The 18,839-nt window shown below is 40.6% G+C and overlaps 1 protein-coding gene across 5 annotated transcripts in view; it reads left to right on the top strand.

Annotated features, from left to right (window-relative positions):
* LOC140199839 (sperm-associated antigen 1-like) overlaps positions 1 to 18,839 on the top strand; it is a 134,565-nt gene that overhangs the window by 69,231 nt on the left and 46,495 nt on the right. For all 5 annotated transcript variants that reach the window (XM_072262370.1, XM_072262378.1, XM_072262362.1 and 2 more), the window contains exons 11-13: positions 3,288 to 3,740; positions 7,379 to 7,478; positions 12,868 to 13,020. In XM_072262370.1, the coding sequence (XP_072118471.1) occupies positions 3,288 to 3,740; positions 7,379 to 7,478; positions 12,868 to 13,020 (706 nt within the window). The remainder of the gene's footprint in view (positions 1 to 3,287; positions 3,741 to 7,378; positions 7,479 to 12,867; positions 13,021 to 18,839) is intronic.

Genomic DNA, 18,839 nt, shown 5'->3' with positions numbered 1-18,839 from the left:
TGCCTGGCATCAGAGGTTACATAACCAGGACTTGTGATATGTGCCAGTTGTTCATACGACCATCCACCACCTGCTACCGTGGCCCTGATCGGGGGGGGGAGGGGAGGTGCGGCTAAGCAGGTGCTACACCTTGCCCAAGGTTGACCTGCATGCTAGCTGAGGGAAGGAGCTCCTCACACTGCAATTACACTGCCTTTGGTAGAGATGTAGCTCCACCCTGCCATCCCCTGCTATCTATATCTCACATAATTTTGTTCACCTCTATCATGTCACCACTTGGCCTCCTTCACTCTGGGGAAAACAGATCTAACCTGTCCAATTTCTCCTTATAATCAAACCCTCTAATCCAGACAAAATCATTGTAAAATTGTTCTGCACCCTCTAGCCTAATCACATTTTCTGCAGGGTGGCAATCAGAACTGCATGTAGTACTCCAAAGGTGGCCTAACCACGTTCATTTACAAGTGTAGCATGACATATTCATTGCTTCAGCCACTGAAGGCAATCATGTCATATGCCTTCACCACCCTGTCTAGCCATGTTGCTACTTTCAGAGAATTAATTGGAGCCATAGAATCATGCAGCTCAAAAACAGGCTCGTCAGCCCATCTGTCCATGCTGATCAAGTTGCTTACCTGAGCTAGTTTCATTTGCTTAAATGGGTCCCTTTCCTAGCCATGTATCTGTCCAAATGTCTTTTAAACTTTGTAATTGTATCCATGCCTTGGTAGCTTGTTCCAAATAACCACCACACTTTGTGTGGAAAGTCTTGCCCTCAGGTCCTTTTTAAATCTCTCCCCTCTCATATTAAATCCATGTCTTCTAGTTTTGGACCTCCCCCGTGGGAAAAGATCTGTGACCATTCATCTTGTCTCTGCTGCTCATAATTTTACATATATACATCTGCTCGCCTCCCAGGAGGGAAAAAAAGCCCCAGCCTATCCAGCCTTTCCTGGTATCTCATGCCCTGAAGTCCTAGTAACATCCTTGTGAATATTTTCTTTGCTTTTTCCAGCTTAATCACAACTTTCCTATAGCAAGGTGACTGGACCTGCATACAATACTCCAAATGTGGTCTCACCAGCATCTTGTACAGTTGTAACATGACATTGCAGCTCTTGACCTCAATGCCCTGACCAATGAAGCACCACCTTCACCACTCGTGTCATCTATTTCATGGGACTGTACATTCGTAGCCCTAGGTGTCTCTATTATGTAACAGTCTCCAGGACCCTGTTTAAGTCCTGCCCTGGATTAACTTCTCAAAATGAGCACTTGCACTTGCCCAAGTTAAATTCTAATTGCCATTCCTTGGCCCACTTTATGAGTTGATCTACATCTTGTTGTAATATGAGATAACCTTCTTTGCTGCACAAAATGATAAGAAGCATTGATTGAATGGATAGCTAGACTTTTCCCAGGGCAGAAATGACATACTCCTTTTCCCTGTTTCCTGTGTTCTAGTTGCTGCAGACTGCAGCAACCTGCACTATAATGGTGGCTGAATATGGGACAAATGAGTGAGGAAAGAAATAAGTGGAACAAGGTGACTGAGGATTAGGTGTTTAAGGAGAGAATGTCCTATCAGCAGAGAAAGGGAGTCCAGGGAGAGGGGAGAACATACCCAAGGAACAGGGAGAGATGTCCTGTGAGGTGGGAAGAGGGTTAAAGGGCACTTGAGAGAATGAGAGGGGGAGAAGGAGCCTGCGGTCCAGGGAAATGGGGAGCAGGACGAGGGAGAGGGTTATCCATGCAGCATTGATATAGTGGAGGAGTTCGCATGTTTTTGGGGAGTGAGTGGCCAGGGATGAGGAAAGAACTGGTGATGGTCACAATTACGGTATTTAAATTCAGGCTTAATTGATATTGCATCATATTGTACTGTAAAAGTCACTGTTCTGTGATCTCATTTCTAAGCAAACATGATTATAAAGCAAAATCAAAAATGTTAATGTACAATAGTTTGTCTTATTCTTTGTGTAATACGACTTTAGATATACAGTGAATCCAGTTAATTGAGACATATCGGGACTGGTATATTTTGGCCCAATTAAGCAGCTGCCCCAGCTGTTTGAATAATAAATTATGTATTTAAATAAAATTCAGAACAAACTGGAACACTATTGGAGTACTATAGAACTGTCTATTAGTTCCTAAGAACTATTCGTATTAGTTTGATAGAGGAATTTCTCCGCTGCAGTGTTCGTTTGATTGACTGTACATGAACAAAATCAGTGCAGACGCCTGGTGTAGATAATGCACTGCTTTCATACAATGTTATTGATGATTGCATCCTCCAAATCTTCAACTTCATTGTAGCATTCAAGATGATTGTTGATACCTCCAAATTCTTCATAGTTCTTAACTTGCTGAAGTAGTGAAATCATTTCATTTTTACTTCCAGCCATTTTTGGCATCTTCAAGCCTGACTGCTTTAAACCACAGTGAGCAAAACAGTTCTGAATTATCTCGCCAACTATCAGTGACAAAATTACTGCCCTTTGAATACAAGCACATGCACCCGAAGCTACTTAAAATCCGTTCGCTCTAAGCAGAGTGTAGTGTCTAATGGCCACACAAATGCACGCAGCTGAAGCTGGTTAGAAGCTGTACAGGAACAGTCTCCTGCTCTAATTCAGTGACCAAATAAACAAATAAACAAATTCCCAAATAAACAAAGGGAATCCCCGCTAATTTCTGGATTAGTTTTTGTTCTTTAAGATTTGTCCCAAATAAATGTCTGCCCCGATTAACTGATGGTCTAATTAACTGGAATCCACTGTATTCACGCTTTTTATAAGTATTATTCAGTGCTGTTTCTATATTCCTATTTTATAACCTGCATTCAAAACAAAACTGAAAATACTTTTTGCAGAAAATAAAGCTTTTTTAAAAAAATCAGTTTAATAAATAATACATTGGCTTAAGATTGTACAGTGTTTGCCAAAACACTTAATTTCTTGGTTGGGTTGATTGGTATTTTTTCACAATAAGCTTAGTTGACTCACTGGTTATAAAGCAAACAGCTCTCTGCCTATGCTGATAAAGAGGGAAGTACTGCTTTTACTTTCCATGAAAATCAAGTGCATTCTTAACATTCTTTTTCCAATTAGCTGGTTGTGAACTTTGCTGAAGGTCTCTTACCTTGGACATCGTTTTCAATCTGAGTGCCATGTTGTTACCCTATTAAACTTGTGATACAGTTTCTTTACCTTCCCCTTCTTAAAGACTGCAATAGTTCTTTCCACTGATGCAATCTAGCTTGTAATATATGAACTTCCTTCTAGATCCTAATACACCGGTGGGCAGAGAAACATCAAAGGTAAATGCTGTCATGGGGAACGCACAGAAAAAATGTTCACCCACTCAAGAAAGTCAGACTAAAGAGAAGAAAAGTGGCAATACTGCAGCGCTGAAAAACAATAAAGATACTGATGGTGATTTAACAAGATTAAAGAAAACAGAACAAAGTAGACACAAACATGAAACAAAAAGTGAAAATGTCAAGGATGTTTCAGTTTCAGTGCTAAGAGAAGGCCAAGAATCTCCGAGAACTGACTCCAACCAGGTTCTTCCCCCTGGGTCAAGTACACAGACAGAGAAAGAAGCGAATAGCCTAGGGGCTCTGCCTTCTCCTGTGTCAAAGCTTAAGAGTGAAGGAAATGAACTGTTCAAAACTGGGCAATTTGGAGATGCAGTGATGAAATACACTAAAGCTATTACTGAGCTTTCTGAATCAGGTATGATAGCAGCCTTTTAATATATTGATTAAAGTACACTGCATACGCATATGCATTCATCCTAATATGCACACAATTTTGGAGGTAAAATGTTTGCATGTTTGATTTTAGCGCATGAATTTGATTTGAAATACTGTTTTTCGTAGATGGTTTAAATACATAAATGTTTTCCACTGGTTAGATGTGATCAGTATTGCTTTTCATAAGGCTACTTTTAATTTACTTATGGAGAATTTTGTATCTCCTGAATGGCCATAATGTTCTTTGTATCTAATGTAAAAGCAATGTATAGCTAAGAGGAAGTATAATAAAATATAGTTACTGTAAGATAGTCGGGCCATTTGTTTTTAGTGTTCAGATATACATTTGTTAACATTTGTTTCTCAAACCATCTATTATCAAAAATCCATATGAAATACACTAAGTCTATTTTAAAAATAAAAGTGAAGCAATAACATGCTATAAGACCATAAGACATAGGAGCAGAATTAGTCCATTCAGCCCATTGAGTCTGCTCTGCTATTCCATCATGGCTGATTTATTACCTCTCTCAACCCTGTTTTCCTGCCTTCTCCCAATAACCTTTGATGCCTTGGTAAATCAAGAACCTATGAACCTCTGCTTTAAATATAAATGACTTGGCCTCCACAACCATCTGTGGTAATGAATTTCATAGATTCACCACCCTCTAGAGAAACTCCTCCTCATCTGTTTTAAAGGGACGTCCTTCCATTCCGAGGCTGTGCCCTCTGGTCCTAGACTCCACCAATATAGGAAACAACTTCTCTGCCTCCACTCTGTCTAGGCCTTTCAATATTCAATAGCTTTCAATGAGATCCCACTTCATTCTTCTAAACTCCAACGAGTAAAGGTCAAAACCATCGAACATTTCTCGCACATTTATTTTTTCATTCCAGGGGTCATTCGTGTGAACCTCTTCTGGACCCTCTCCAATGGCAGCACATCCTTTCTTAGATAAAGGGCCCAAAACTGCTCACAATATTCCAAGTGTGGTCTGACCAAAGCCTTATAAAGCCTCAGCACTATATCTTTACTTTTATATTCTGTTTACCTCTGAGTCTAATCTACGTAGTGGTAGAACACAAAGTGGCCTTGACTTCTCCAGACCTAAGGTGGAAAGACTAGGTAAGATTTGCTGCTCAGATTGTTAACCAGTGACCTTGCTGGTTGGTCTGTGCTTAGAAACTTAACGAAGATAGGTTAGATTTAGATGGTGCTCATTTTACCGACCCCCATGGAGGGGCAACAAATGATTACTCATTATAATGAATTGGCACCATATAGGTTGGAAGTCTGCTGGCACCTTTGGGATCTAATCTCACCACAAGTCAGCAGCTTCAAGGAAAAGAAAGAAAATTGTGAGTGGATGGTGAACTTGAAACTTGAAAAGGTTTACCATTTGTAATCTGGGTAGAGATGAATAAAGTTCTGATATTATCATTACCATAAACCATCAATTTACTTGTTTGTGCTAAAAAGTCATATATCTGTGTGGTTGGGTGGTTCATTAGTACAGCACATTGACTTACTAATTTGCTTTGTCACGCATTGTATTTAAATGTATTTTAAAAGCCAACTGAAGTCTGAAGTGAGTAGAATGGAGAGAAGTTTAAAAGGGCAGTCACTTTTGATGCACAGTGTCTTGCATCCATCTGTTGGATTGCCAGTCATCTTTCTCATAGATGCAAGGTGCCCCTAAAGGAGAGCCAAATATGATTTTATCTTGCTCTTCTTCCTTTTGAAGTTGGCCATCATGAGTTGTATTTCCTTACCCCTGAGTTCCCAAATGACCCAGTAGTATAAATTGCCATACAGAAGTAATGATGGGATACAGAGAAATAGCAGGTGAATTCAATAAGTATGTTGCATCAGTCTTTGCTGTGGAAGGTACCAGCAGCATGCTAGAAATTCAAGAGTGATAAGGTCAGAAGTGAGTGTAGTTGCTATTACTAAGGAAAAGGTACTTGGAAAGCTGAAAGGTCTGATGGTAAATAAGTCACCTGGACCAGATGGACTACACCCCAGGATTCTGAAAGAGGCAGATGAGGTGATTGTAGAGGCGTTCATTGTGATCTTTCCAGAATCTGAAAGGGTTCAGAAGGATTAGAAAATTGCAAATATCATTCCACACTTTAAGAAGGGAGGGAGGCGAAAGATGAAATTATAGGCCAGTTAGCTGATTTCACTGGTTGGATGATGTTGGAGTCCATTAGTAAGGATGAGGTTTTGGGATATTTCAAGGCACATGATAAAATAGGTTGAAGTCAGCAGGGTTACCTTGAGGGGAAATCTTTCCTGACATATCTGTGGGAATTATTTGGGGAAATAACAAGCAGGATTGACAAAGGAGAGGCAATGAATGTTGTTTAGAAGGCCTTTGACAAGGTGCTACACATGAGGCTGCTAAATTAGATAAGAGCCCATAATATTACAGGAAAGATGCTAGCATGGATAGAAAATTGGCAGGAGGAAAAGACTGGAAATAAAGGGAACCACTTCTGGTTGGCTGTCAGTGACTAGTGGTGCCCCCTAGGGGTCAGTTTGGGGCCACTTCTTTTCATGTCAATGATGGATGGCAGAATTGATGGCTTTGTGGCCAAATTTGCAGACGATACAAAGATAGGTGGACGGGCAGGTAGCAGGCAGGAGCACACAGGGAGTCTGCAGAAGGACTTAGACGGATTAGGAGAATGGGCAAAGAAGAGACTAATGAAATACAGTGTAGGGAAGTGTATAATCATGCACCTTGGTAGAAGGAATAAAAGTGTAGACTATTTTCTAAGTGGAGAGCAAATCCAGAAACCAGAGGTGCAAAGGGACTTTAGAGTCCTTGTGCAGAATTCCTTAAAAAATAACTTGCAGGTCAAGTTGGTGGTAAAGAAGGCACATGCAGTGTTAGAGAGGGCTAGAATATAAGAACAAGGAGGTAATGCTGAAGCTTTATAAAGGATTGGTCAGACCACACAGAATATTGTGAGCAGCTTTGAGCCTCCTATCTAAGAAAGGATTTGTTGCCATTGGAGAGGGTCCAGAAGGAGGTTCACAAGAATGATCCCAGGAATGAAAGAATTAAGGTATGAGGAGCACTTGATGGCGCCGGGCCCACACTCACTGGCATTTAGAAGAATGAGAGGTGATTTCATTGAAACCTATCAAATATTGAAAGGCCTAGATGGAATGGATGTGGGGGTACACCCTCAGAGTACAAGCATGTCTTTTTAGAACAATGATAAGGAGGGATTGCTTTAGCTAGAGGGTGGTGAATCTGTGGAATTCATTGCCACAGATGGCTGTGGAGGCCAAGACATTGGGTGTATTTAAAGCAGAGATTGTTTAGTGAGAGCATCAAAGGTTACAGGGATAAGGCAGGAAAATGGGATTGAGAAGGATAATAATTCAGCTATGATAGGATGGCAGAGCTGATGTGATGGGTAATTTCAGCTCCTTGTCTTATGCTCTTATTAGAAATTGGGTGAAATCAGAACCTATGGTTGTTTCCACTGTCAAAAAAGCTCATTGAAATTAAAGTGTAACTTAATAAGGCTGTTTGTAAACCTTCCACTTTACAAAAAGTGAAACATATGGAAAAAAGCTGCTTTTTGTGCTGTTTTTGTAAGGGGTGGATTGCCCAGCAGAATTAAGCATCTTGCTATCAAATCGAGCGGCGTGCTACTTGAAGGATGGAAATTGCAATGAGTGCATAAAAGATTGTACAAGGTAAGTGTGATGCTATTGATGACAGGTTTTTTTGTCGTAGATTAAATCATTTTTATAAGATAGCCACGTACAGGCTATAAAGTTAGGACCATTGAGTACTTATTTTTGTCAACATTAAAAAAATAATTAATTGTGATTTGAATCACATTGGATGATGGGCAATTAATACCATCTATATCTCTTAAATTGGTTCAAATCAAAGTGTAAAACTGGGTGTAGCTCAGTTTCTGACATTTTTAGCTAATGATGCAAAAAATGTAGAAAGTAAAAAAATAACGATTGTTTCTTAAATTAAAAGTAGGGCAAACAACGGATTAGTTAATGCTTTCATGTGAAAATTGTTAACAAAACGTAAATACAGCAAACTTCATTTCAGCCACACTCATACATTTTGAAAGTGGGTATCACAGACAATGTGCATTGAATATATTTTCTTAGCATGTATTCACAAAAATGCAAATCTTGTGTTCTTCACCTTCAGTAAGGCTTAATATTCTATATTGAATTTGCAAGGTAAAACATTGTAATTTGATTTCAATGACTGCTAAGATCTATCACCTGCAAAATGAGACGTGATGATCCAAAACATCAAAATGTGTGTGTGTGTGTGAAATGTGATGAGGGAGGGGAAATAGATGTTTCCATAATTTTAGTGTGTGCCTTCAAGCTCCTGAGCCTCCTGTCTGATGGTAGTAATGAGAAGACAGCATGTCCTTGGGTGATGGGGGTCTTCAATGATGGAAGTTGCCTTTTGAAGATGTCCTCAATGGTGGGGAAGCTAGTGCCCATGATGAAGCTGGCTGAATTTACAACCCTCTGCAGCTTTTTCCAATCCTGTGTATTGATGTCTGTGTACCAGGTGATGCAACCAGTTGGAATGTTCTCCATAGTACATCTGTAGAACTTTGCTAGTTTGTGCTGACATATCAAATCTTCATAAGTGCCTTCGTCATAATTGCATCAATATATTGCGCCCAGGATAGATCTTTAGAGATGTTGGTGTCCAGGAATTTGAAACTGCTCACCTTTTTCTCTGCTGATTCCTCGATGAGGACTGGTGTGTGTTCTCTCGACTCCCCTTTCCAAAGGTCCACAATCAATTCCTTGGTCTTACTGATGTTGATTGCAGAGTTTTTGTTGTGACACCACTCAAGCAGCTGATCTATCTCACTCGTGTACGGCTCCTCATCACCATCTGAGATTCTGCCGAAAATAGTTGACAACACTGATGGTCAGAAGCCATTCATTGTTGTCTTAAAATGGAGCTGCTTTTCTCGTTGAGCTTGGAGTGGTTATTCCAAAGATATCTCATCAACCATAGTGGTTTCTATGCATGATGTTGCTGGTATTTCAATGGTGTTGAAACTCACATTTTAAAAAAAAATATTATGTACCATTTTATGAGGTAACCAACAATAGCAACTAGTATTCAGTATATCTAATAGTTAAAGAATATTCACAAATAAGCATTAAAATCTTAGAATGAATCGATAATATATTTGGTAAGCATCAGTACAGAAGTTAGAACTGAAGTTACGATGGTGTTGAATGCTCAGTTGTAATCAATGAACAGCAGCCTGGCATTGGTGCTACTATTGTCCAGGTAATCCAAGGCCAAGTGGATAGCCAATGAGATTGCATCTGCTGTAGACCTATTGTGGCAATAGGCAAATTGCATCATTTCCAGGTTGTTGCTTAGGCAGGAGTTGATTCTAGTCATGTCCAACCTCTGAGAAGCACTTCATGACAGTAGATGTGAGTGCCACTGGGTGATACATTGATGCAGCTCATCTGCTCTTCTTGGGCACTGTTATGATTGTTACCCTTTTGAAGCAGGTGGGAACTTCCGACTGCAGCAATGAGAGATTGAAGATATCCTTGAACACTCCCACCAGCTGGTTGGCATAGATTCTCAGCAGACTATGAATCTCCTGGTTCATCCATGACTCTTAGTTTGGGTATGTCCAATAGTTCACAAGATCACAAGACAAAGGAGCAGAAGTAGGCCATTTGGTCTATCGAGTCTGCTCCGCCACTCCACCATGAGCTAAACTATTCTCCCATCTAGTTCCAATTTCCGGCTTTTTCCCCCCTATCCTTTGATACCCTGACTAATTAGATACCTATCAACCTCATCCTTAAACACCCTTAATGATCGGGCCTCCACAGCTGTATGTGGCAACGAATTCCATAAATCCATGACCCTCTGGCTAAAAAAAATTCTCATCATCTCTGTTTTAAACGGGTACCCTCTAATTCTAAGACTGTGGCCTCTTGTCCTGGACTCACCCACCAAGGGAAGCAGCCTTTCCACATCTACTCTGTCCAACCCTTTCAACATTTCGAAATGTTTCTAGGAGATCCCCTCTCATTCTTCTATACTCTAATGAATACAGTCCAAGAGCCGACAAACGTTCCTCATATGTTAGCCCCTGCGTTCCAGGAATCATCCTCGTAAATCTTCTCTGAACTCTGTCCAACATCAGTACATCCCTTCTAAGATAGGGGGCCCAAAACTACACACAGTATTCCAAATGAGGTCCCACCAGTACCCCATAGAGCCTCATCAACACCTCCTTACTCTTATACACTATTCCTCTTGAAATGAATGCCAACATAGCATTTGCTTTCCTTACTGCCGATCCAACCTGGTGGTTAACCTTTAGGGTATCCTGCACAAGGACCCCCAAGTCCCTTTGCACTTCCGATTTTTGAATTTTCTCCCCATCTAAATAATAATCTGCCCGATTATTTCTTCTTCCAAAACGTACAACCGTGCATTTCTCAACATTGTATCTCATCTGCCATTTCTTTGCCCACTCTCCTAAACTGACCAAGTCTCTCTGCAACCTTTCCGTTTCTTCAACACTTTCTGCTCCTCCATCTATCTTGGTGTCATCCGCAAACTTAGCCACAAAACCATTTAATCCATAATCTAAATCATTGATATACATTGTAAGAAGAAGCGGCCCCAACACCGACCCCTGCAGAACACCACTAGTAACTGGCAACCAATCAGAATAGGATCCCTTTATTCCCACCCTTTGCTTTCTGCCTATCAGCCAATGCTCCACCCATTCCAATATCTTTCCTGTAATTCCGTGGGCTCTCATCTTATTAAGCAGCCTCTTAATTGGCACCCAATCGAAGACCTTTTGAAAATCCAAATACACAACATCCACAGCCTCTCCCTTGTCAATCTTATTTGAGATTACCTCAAAAAATTCCAGTAGGTTGGTGAGGAATCTTCTCTTCCTGAAACCATGCTGGCTTGGGCCTATCTTGTCATGCACCTCGAGGTATTTCATAACCTCGTCCTTGAGGATCGACTCCAATAACTTTCCAACTACCGATGTCAGACTAATAGGTCTGTAATTTTCTTTTTGCTCAAAGACACACAGTCATTCACACAGGTCTTGATGAAGTCAGTTACAACTGTGGCATATTTATTCAAGATTCGAAGATGAATCTCTAGCTATTGTCCAGTCCACCAACTAAAAAAAATTTTTAAGCATTCTTCTGCTCCCTTGACCATGCCTTCTTGATCCTCACTACTGGTGCTGTGGTCTTTCGTCTCTGCTTATATGCTGGGAGTAGATGTACAGCCAGGTGAACGGACCTTCCAAAGTGTATGCGTGGGATGGCATGGTAAGTTGTCTTGATAGTGGTATAACAGTGGTCAAGTGTGTTGACACCAATACCTCTTCAGGTGATATGTTGATGGTAACTGTTCAGAGACTTCTTTAACTTGGCCTAGTTGAAATCACTTGAAATGATAGAGAAGGCATCAGGATGTGCTGTTTTGTGCCTGTTGATTACAGTGCACAGCTCCTCCAGTGCTGACCTGAGGTGGAATGTACATCACTACCAGGATGATGGTGCAAAACTCCCTAAGCAGATAAAATGGACGGCATTTGACCACTGGATGTTCCAGGTCGGGAGAACAGGACTGAGACAGAACTGCCACATGTGTGCACCACAATGAGTTAGTCACGAAGCATACTCCACCTCCTCTACCTTTAAAAGACTGAGATATCCTGTCTTTATGGGGAATGGTGAAGCCATCGGGCTGCAACGCTGCATCAGAAATGGTGGGGACAGCCATGTTTCCATGCAGCAAAGTACACAGCAGTCCTTGATATCCCTCTGGTAAAGCAATCTTACTCTGAAGTCTTCAATTTTATTTTGCAGAAATTGTATATTCGCCAGCTGGATAGTCAGGAGTGGTGGTCTAAGGCCTCAGCATTTTGATCTTACCTGTAGTCCAGCATGCCGTCTCTGCTTCCATATTCTTAAAGGGGAACTGCACTTGCAATCTGAGCCTGCAATCCAGGATCCATTGATTTTGCATATTGATAGATTTTTTAAAATGTGTCAACATGATGTTGTTTACCGAAGTACCCATGGCTATGAATGTGCATTTCAGGAATATTTGATAATTCCCATCAGATAGAGTCACCTCTTATCGGCACTATCTTATTTTTGTTGGCTTTGGACATATTTTAATAACCATTAAGCTGCAGGTTTTAAAAAGATGTTACAGTTTACATTTTACTAAGGCAGAAAATGATGAAAGGTCACCTCATTATAGGGAGGATGTGGAAGCTTTAGAGAGGGTACAGAGGAGATTTACCAGGATGCTGCCTGGATTAGAGAGCATGTCTTATGAAGATAAGTTGAGCGAGCTAGGCTTTTCTCTCTGGAATGGAGGAGGATGAGGGGTGACTTGCTAGAGGTGTACAAGATGATAAGTGACATGGATCGATTGGGCAACCAGCGACTTTTTCCTAAGGCAGAAATGGCTAATAACCAGGGGGCATAATGTTAGGGTAATTGGAGGAAAGTATAGTGGGGGTCTCAGAGGTAAGTTTATTACACAGAGAGTGGTGGGTACGTGAAATCTTCTGCCAGGGTGGTGGTAGAGTCTGATACATTAGAAGTATTTAAGAAACTCTTGGATAGGCACGTGGATGATAGGAAAATGGAGAAGTATGTAGGAGAGAAGGGTTAGTTGATCATAAAGTTAGGTTAAAAGATTGGTACAAGTTTGTGGATTGAAGAGATGTAATGTTCTATGTTTTATATCTGCGTAATAAATATAAATAAATGTGCGGAGAGAATCTTAATGATTGAATATAGAGAGATTCATTTGGAAATTCTGCTTGTGATGGGACAGGGAATGCATGTTGACCAAAGGTAAGGTGAGGAGAAACATGAGAGGGGAAGTGTATCTTAATTAAGACCATATTTTGGCGAGACAAATATATGAAGGAGAAAGTAACAGATACATTTACAATGTTAACTGAAGGGTATGAGAGGACAGTATGAATATCTTGCCTTATTTTTATCCTGAGAGTATCATGTAATTTTCTTTTTTTCACTTCTGTAGGGCATTGGAGCTGCAGCCATTTTCTATAAAGCCACTTTTGCGACGAGCTATGGCCTACGATTCCATAGAGCGATATCGACTAGCCTATGTGGATTATAAAACGGTCCTTCTCATAGATAATAGGATCCAGGTTGCAAATGACAGTGTCAACAGGTAAGAACTATTGCATTAAATAAATATAAATATTTTGGGCAATTATTTTTATTGGACCTATAGACAACAATAAAGTAAGTACCCTAAAACCTTAACACATAGGAGCAGAATTGGGACATTTAGCCTGTCAAATCTGCTCTGCAATTCCATCATGGCAGATTTATTATCCTTCTCAACCCCATTCTCCCCATAACGTTTGATACCTTTACTAATCAAAAACCTATCAACCACTGCCTTAAATATATTCCAAATACTCAACCTCCACATCTGGCTAAAGAAATTCCTCCGTCAACGTCCACTCTATCTTTGCCTTTCAATATTTGTTAGGTTTCAGTGAGATTTCTTCCCCAACCCCCACCATTCTTTGTAATACCTTTTGGCCAAGGAATTCCTTTGCACAAAAAACACCACCTTGTATTCTGCTTGTGTAGCCTACAGTCCAAAGGTACGAGTATTGAATTTTCCAGTTTCTAGTAACCCACATCCTCTTTCTATTTCCCACCAGTCCACCCAGGTTCTCTCTCCTTTTCTTCACCTTTTGTTCAGTCCATTCCCTTTACGGGCTTCATCTGCTCATCATTCCCTTCCTCATCATGTTCCAACTATCACCTCCCAGTTCCAATCCCACCTTTCTCCTGCACTGTAATACACTCAGTAGCTACTTTATTAAGTACCTCTTGTACCTAATAAAGTGGCCACTGAGTGTATGTTTATGGTCGTCAGTTACTGTAACCCATTCACTTAAAGGTTCAAGTTCACGTGTTGTGCATTTAGAGGTGTTTTCCTGCACACCACTGTAACGTGTGATTAATTGAGTTACCATTGCCTTCCTGTCAGCTTGAAACAGTCTGGCCATTCTCCTCTGACCTCTCTCATTAACATGGCATTTTCACCACAGAACAGCCACTCACTGGATTTTTTTTTTGTTTCTCACACCGTTCTGTGTAAACTCTAGAGACTATTGTGCATGAATATCTCAGAAGATCAACAGTTACTGAGATCCTCAAACCAACCCATTCGGAACAACACTCATTCTGCAGTCAAAGTCACTTCTATCACATTTCTTCCCCATTCTGATGTTTGGTCTGAACAACAACTGAATCTGTTGACCATAACTGCATCCGTTTACGGATTGAGTTGTAGCCACATGATTGGCTGATTAGATATTTGGATTAATGAGCAGCTGTACAGGTGTGCCTAATAAAGTAAACACTGACTATAAACCAGCCATCTTTTCTCTTTCCCCTTTCCCCGCATCCAATCCTTATGTCGGGCCTCAACCCCAAGCATCAACATATTCCTTTTGCTTCCACAGATGCTGCTTGACCTAGTAAGTTCTTCCAGTAGTATGCTGCAGAGTCCAGCATCTGAAATCTCTTGTTGCTCCACTACAAAACAGTATTGTGCCGTTGGAAATCCAGTTAACTTAGAGTACAGCAATATAGCAATGCTGTCTGTATCTGTGAACACACATTGGAAAGTTCAGCACCTGACACTTTGTTTGCAGGAATTGTATCTTCCAAAAAAACATTTTGCTCTTAGAACAGTAACGAGGAGGAATTTCTTTAGCTTCAATGGTGAATCTGTGAAACTCATTGCCACAGATGTCTGTTGAGGCCAATGCATTGGGTATATTTAAAGTTGAGGTTAATAGCTTCTTGATTAGTAAGGGTGGCAAAGGTTATGGGGAGAAGGCGGGAGAATGGAATTGAGAGAATTGATAAATCAGAGATTATAGAATGGTGGAACAGACTGGATGGGCCAAATGGCCTATTTCTGCTCCTGTGTCTTCTGGTCATTTCCAATGTAAAAATTCCTCAATGTTCATCAGCAATAATGTGATATGGAACTTCTCCATTGCAATTTTTAACCTCATTGGCTTTTTAAAAAAAAAGTTCTTCACAAAATAGCCAGGTCTCACTAACCCCACTTCATCTAAAACTGCGCCACTTGCACGCCAACACTCAACTTGTGATCCTTTTCCTCACTTAGATATCTAGCCACCCAAAACTTCATTTATAATCTTGTGCATGCCCTGACTGCTTGCTTCCACAGATGTCAAAATCAGTTGCATTCTTTTCTAGTTCAGGATTTTATTCCAGTAGGCTACTGCTGATACATGCAATATCTTATAGTTTGCTAATTACAGCTGTATTAGACAGGTCACCTAGACTGCAGTCTCATGCAGAGCAGACTTTATTTGCTTTTTTTCAGTCCACATGACACAGGTATTTGCCTGCATTGCAGGCTTCCCCACAATTGAGGTTTTGCGAGATTGCAGTCTTAGATCTCCCTGGTAACCTCATCCCAAGTATAGGGAAGTGTATGGTCATGTACTTTGGTAGAAAGAATAAAGGCATAGACTATTTTCTAGCTGGGGAGCAAATTCAGAAATGGGAGGTGCGAAGGGATTTGAGAGTCCTAGTGCAGAGTTCCCTAAGGGTTAACTTGCAGGTTGAGTCCGTGGTGAGGAAGGCAAATCCAATGTTAGCATTTATTTTGAGAGGACTAGAATATAGGAGTAAAGATGTAATGCTAAGGCTTTATAATGCATTGGTCAGACCGCATTTGGAGTATTGTGAGTAGTTTTGGGCTCCTTATCTAAGAAAGGATCTGCTGGCACTGGAGAGGGTCTGGAGGAGGTTGACGAGAATGAACCCAGAAATGAAAGATCGAACATATGAGGAGTGCTTGATGACTCTGGGCCTTTATTCACTTGAATTTAGAAGAACAAGGGGGAAATCTCCTACTGAATATTGAAAGACAGAGATAGAATGGACATGCGGAGGATGTTTCGAATAGGGCACTGCCCCAGAATACAAGCATGCCCCTTTAGAACAGATATTAGGAGGAATTTCTTTAGCTAGAGAGTGGTGGATCTGTGGAAGTCATTTACACAGATGACTGTGGAGGCCAAGGCATTGGGTATACTTAAAGTGGAGATTGAAAGGTTTTTGATTAGTAAGGACATCAGAGATTATGAGGAAAAGGCAGGAGAATGGAATGAGAGGGATGATAAATCAGCCATGATGGAATGGAGGAGGAGACCCAGTGGGCTGAATGGCTGATTTCTGCTCCTATACCTTATGTTCTAAGCACTCCTTCCTTTGAGGGACTCCATGGTCCAGCTATAGGTCCTGTTCTTACCACTGAGAGCATTCTCACAATTCTTTCCAGTCATTGCAGTATAGAGTGAATTAAGAGGAAAATTGTTTGTAGCTAGAAGGACAATGCTCTATTGCAGTAAGAGCTGGCTGCAGAAATCACATCTATGAGACTAAATGATGGCAGTCAATAAGAACAAAGTTAAAACAGACATAGTATAGTGTTACACAATGTAAGCTGATAACTACCCAAAGACTACAACAAATAAAGATGTCAGCATTTTTGCAACTTCTACAAATAGCATTAAGGGGCCCACAATGCAGTTTTCATTCCATTAAAGTTTGGTAATGTAATTTGTAGACTTTCATATATAGTCATAGGCTTGAATCACCCAGCCCATTGTGGTGGGTGGTCATGAATGACTTGTGGTGAGGAACAACCTGCTGAACCTGCACCGGGTGCACCTCGCCCAGGAACTCTTTAAATGGGGAGGAATTGTTGTGGAAGTTGAGTTTATTTTTGATTTTTATTCATTTTAATTATTCTTTAAGTGCAATTTTAAGAGATTCGGTTACATTTTTAGTTTTTGACGGTTTTGCAATCAGCTAAGCCAGAGAGCATGACTTGGCACATTGATATTTTTCCATTTGTCTTGCGGTTGGGGCTCTTTCTGGGATTGTTTGACTGCTTCTGCACAGGCTTGTGTGACTAAGCATGGGGCCAGTGCTTAACTTTGCAGATTGCCTAGTGTCAACTTACTGACACATTTTCCTTGTACATCAAATGAATTATCAGCAGAAGAATCTGGCTATATATACTCTTCTGAGGAGTCAATAAGAACACTTACAGGAAACTTAGAGATGGTTGGAGGGGGTGTGGGAGGAGGGGAGTTAACAGTCAGATCTAGACTGCTATTTTAAACAAATGCTTGTGGAATAAAGCTGAAAAGGTCAACATGCCTGTAATTGCTGGACTTTAGAATGGGAGTGGGGATCTCATTGAAACCTAACGAATATTGAAAGACCTAGATATAGTGGATGTGGAGAGGATGCCTCCTATAGTGGGGGAGTGTGGGACTAGATGACACAGCCTCAGAATACGAGGATGTCTCTTTAGAACAGAAATGAAGAGGAATTTCGTCAGTCAGAGGGTGGCCAATCGGTTGAATTCGGATGGCTGTGAAGACCAAATCATTGGGTGTATTTAAAGCGTTGGTTGATAGGTTCTTGATTGGTTCAGACCAAGTGAGACGAAGAATCTTGTCCCAAAACATAGACTGTTTATTCCTCTCCATAGATGCTGCCTGACTTGCTGAGGTTCTCCAGCACTTTATATAAGAGGGAAGATGTGTGCCACTAGTAGATCCCTGATGCAGTGTTTTGACCCAGAATATCACCATTCCTTTGCCTCCGCAGATGCTGCTTGACCTGCTGACTTCCTCTAGTGGTTCAAATGTTGCTTCAGATTCCCAGATCCATGAGTTTTATTTTATTTTATTTTATTGATATACAGCACAAAGTAGGCTCTTCCAGCCCTTCGAGCCATGCTGCCCAGCAATCCCCCAATTCAATCCTAGCCTAATCACAGGACCAATTAACCTACCAACTGGTACATCATTGAACTGTGGGAGGAAACACATGCGGTCACAGCAAAAATATACAAACTCCTTACAGGCAGTGGCGGGAAGAGAAGTATTATTTAAAAGGGAATAAATTGCAGAACTCTGTAGTGCAGAGGAATTTGGAAAAACTGGTGCATGATTTGCATGAGTCTTTCCTGGAGGTCCAGCAAGTATTGGGAAAAATCTATTGTCTAATAATGTTAAAGTTCAAAGTACATGTATGTCACCATTTACAACACTGAGGTTTATTTTCTTTTGGGCATTTACAGTAAATAAATACAAGAAACACAATAGAATCAATTAAAGCCCGCACCCAACAGGATGGACAAACAATTAATGTGCAAAAGACAACAAACTGCAAATACAAAAAGAAAGAACAAAACAAAATAAGTAATAACTATTGAGAACATGATGTGCAGGGTCCTTAAAAATGAATTCATAAATTGTGGGAACAGTTCAGTGATGGGGTGAGTGAAGTTATTCCCTCTGTTTCAAGAGTTGAAGGGTAGTAACTGTGGTGTGAGTCCTGAGGCACCTGTACCTTCTCCGATGGCAGCAGTGAGAACAGAGCATGACCTTTGTAAGAACAAACTGAAAAATTACACAGAGTTGTTTTTTGAAATAATGAGCAGTTTATTAAAAACTGGTGCACACCAGTAGATCAGTCAAAGCTGATCTACCTGAGCACGAAGTTGGTAGAGGTTTTACATCCTCAGTTGTTGAGATTACCAGTAAAACTATATTTTGATAATAGAATGGTGGCTACAGGAAGACTTAATTAAATAATGGACTAGGTTCTGATTACAGAGTAAAATGATTATCCATGGGTCTAACAGTAAATCCAGTTTTCTATTACAACAATGTAACATACTTAATGAAATTCCTGAACCTTGGATGTCATCATTGCTGCATTCCACGTCTCTATTTCAAGGCTTTGTCTGTGGTTCCCTGTTACCACATTAGCACAATCCATATCCCCATTTACTCGTTACTAGCCCTCACTATTCTTCCCCCTACAACAGTCTCCATTCTTAGCCCATGGCCTAAAATGGCTAATAAGGCCTAAAGGTTAGATCCCATAGTTTAGCCTACG

The sequence above is a fragment of the Mobula birostris genome, chromosome 1 (genome assembly GCF_030028105.1).
Source record: "Mobula birostris isolate sMobBir1 chromosome 1, sMobBir1.hap1, whole genome shotgun sequence".
In the NCBI taxonomy this organism is placed as follows: domain Eukaryota; kingdom Metazoa; phylum Chordata; class Chondrichthyes; order Myliobatiformes; family Myliobatidae; genus Mobula; species Mobula birostris.
Note: the sequence above shows the minus strand (reverse complement) of the source record. Positions and strands in the feature narration are given on the sequence as shown.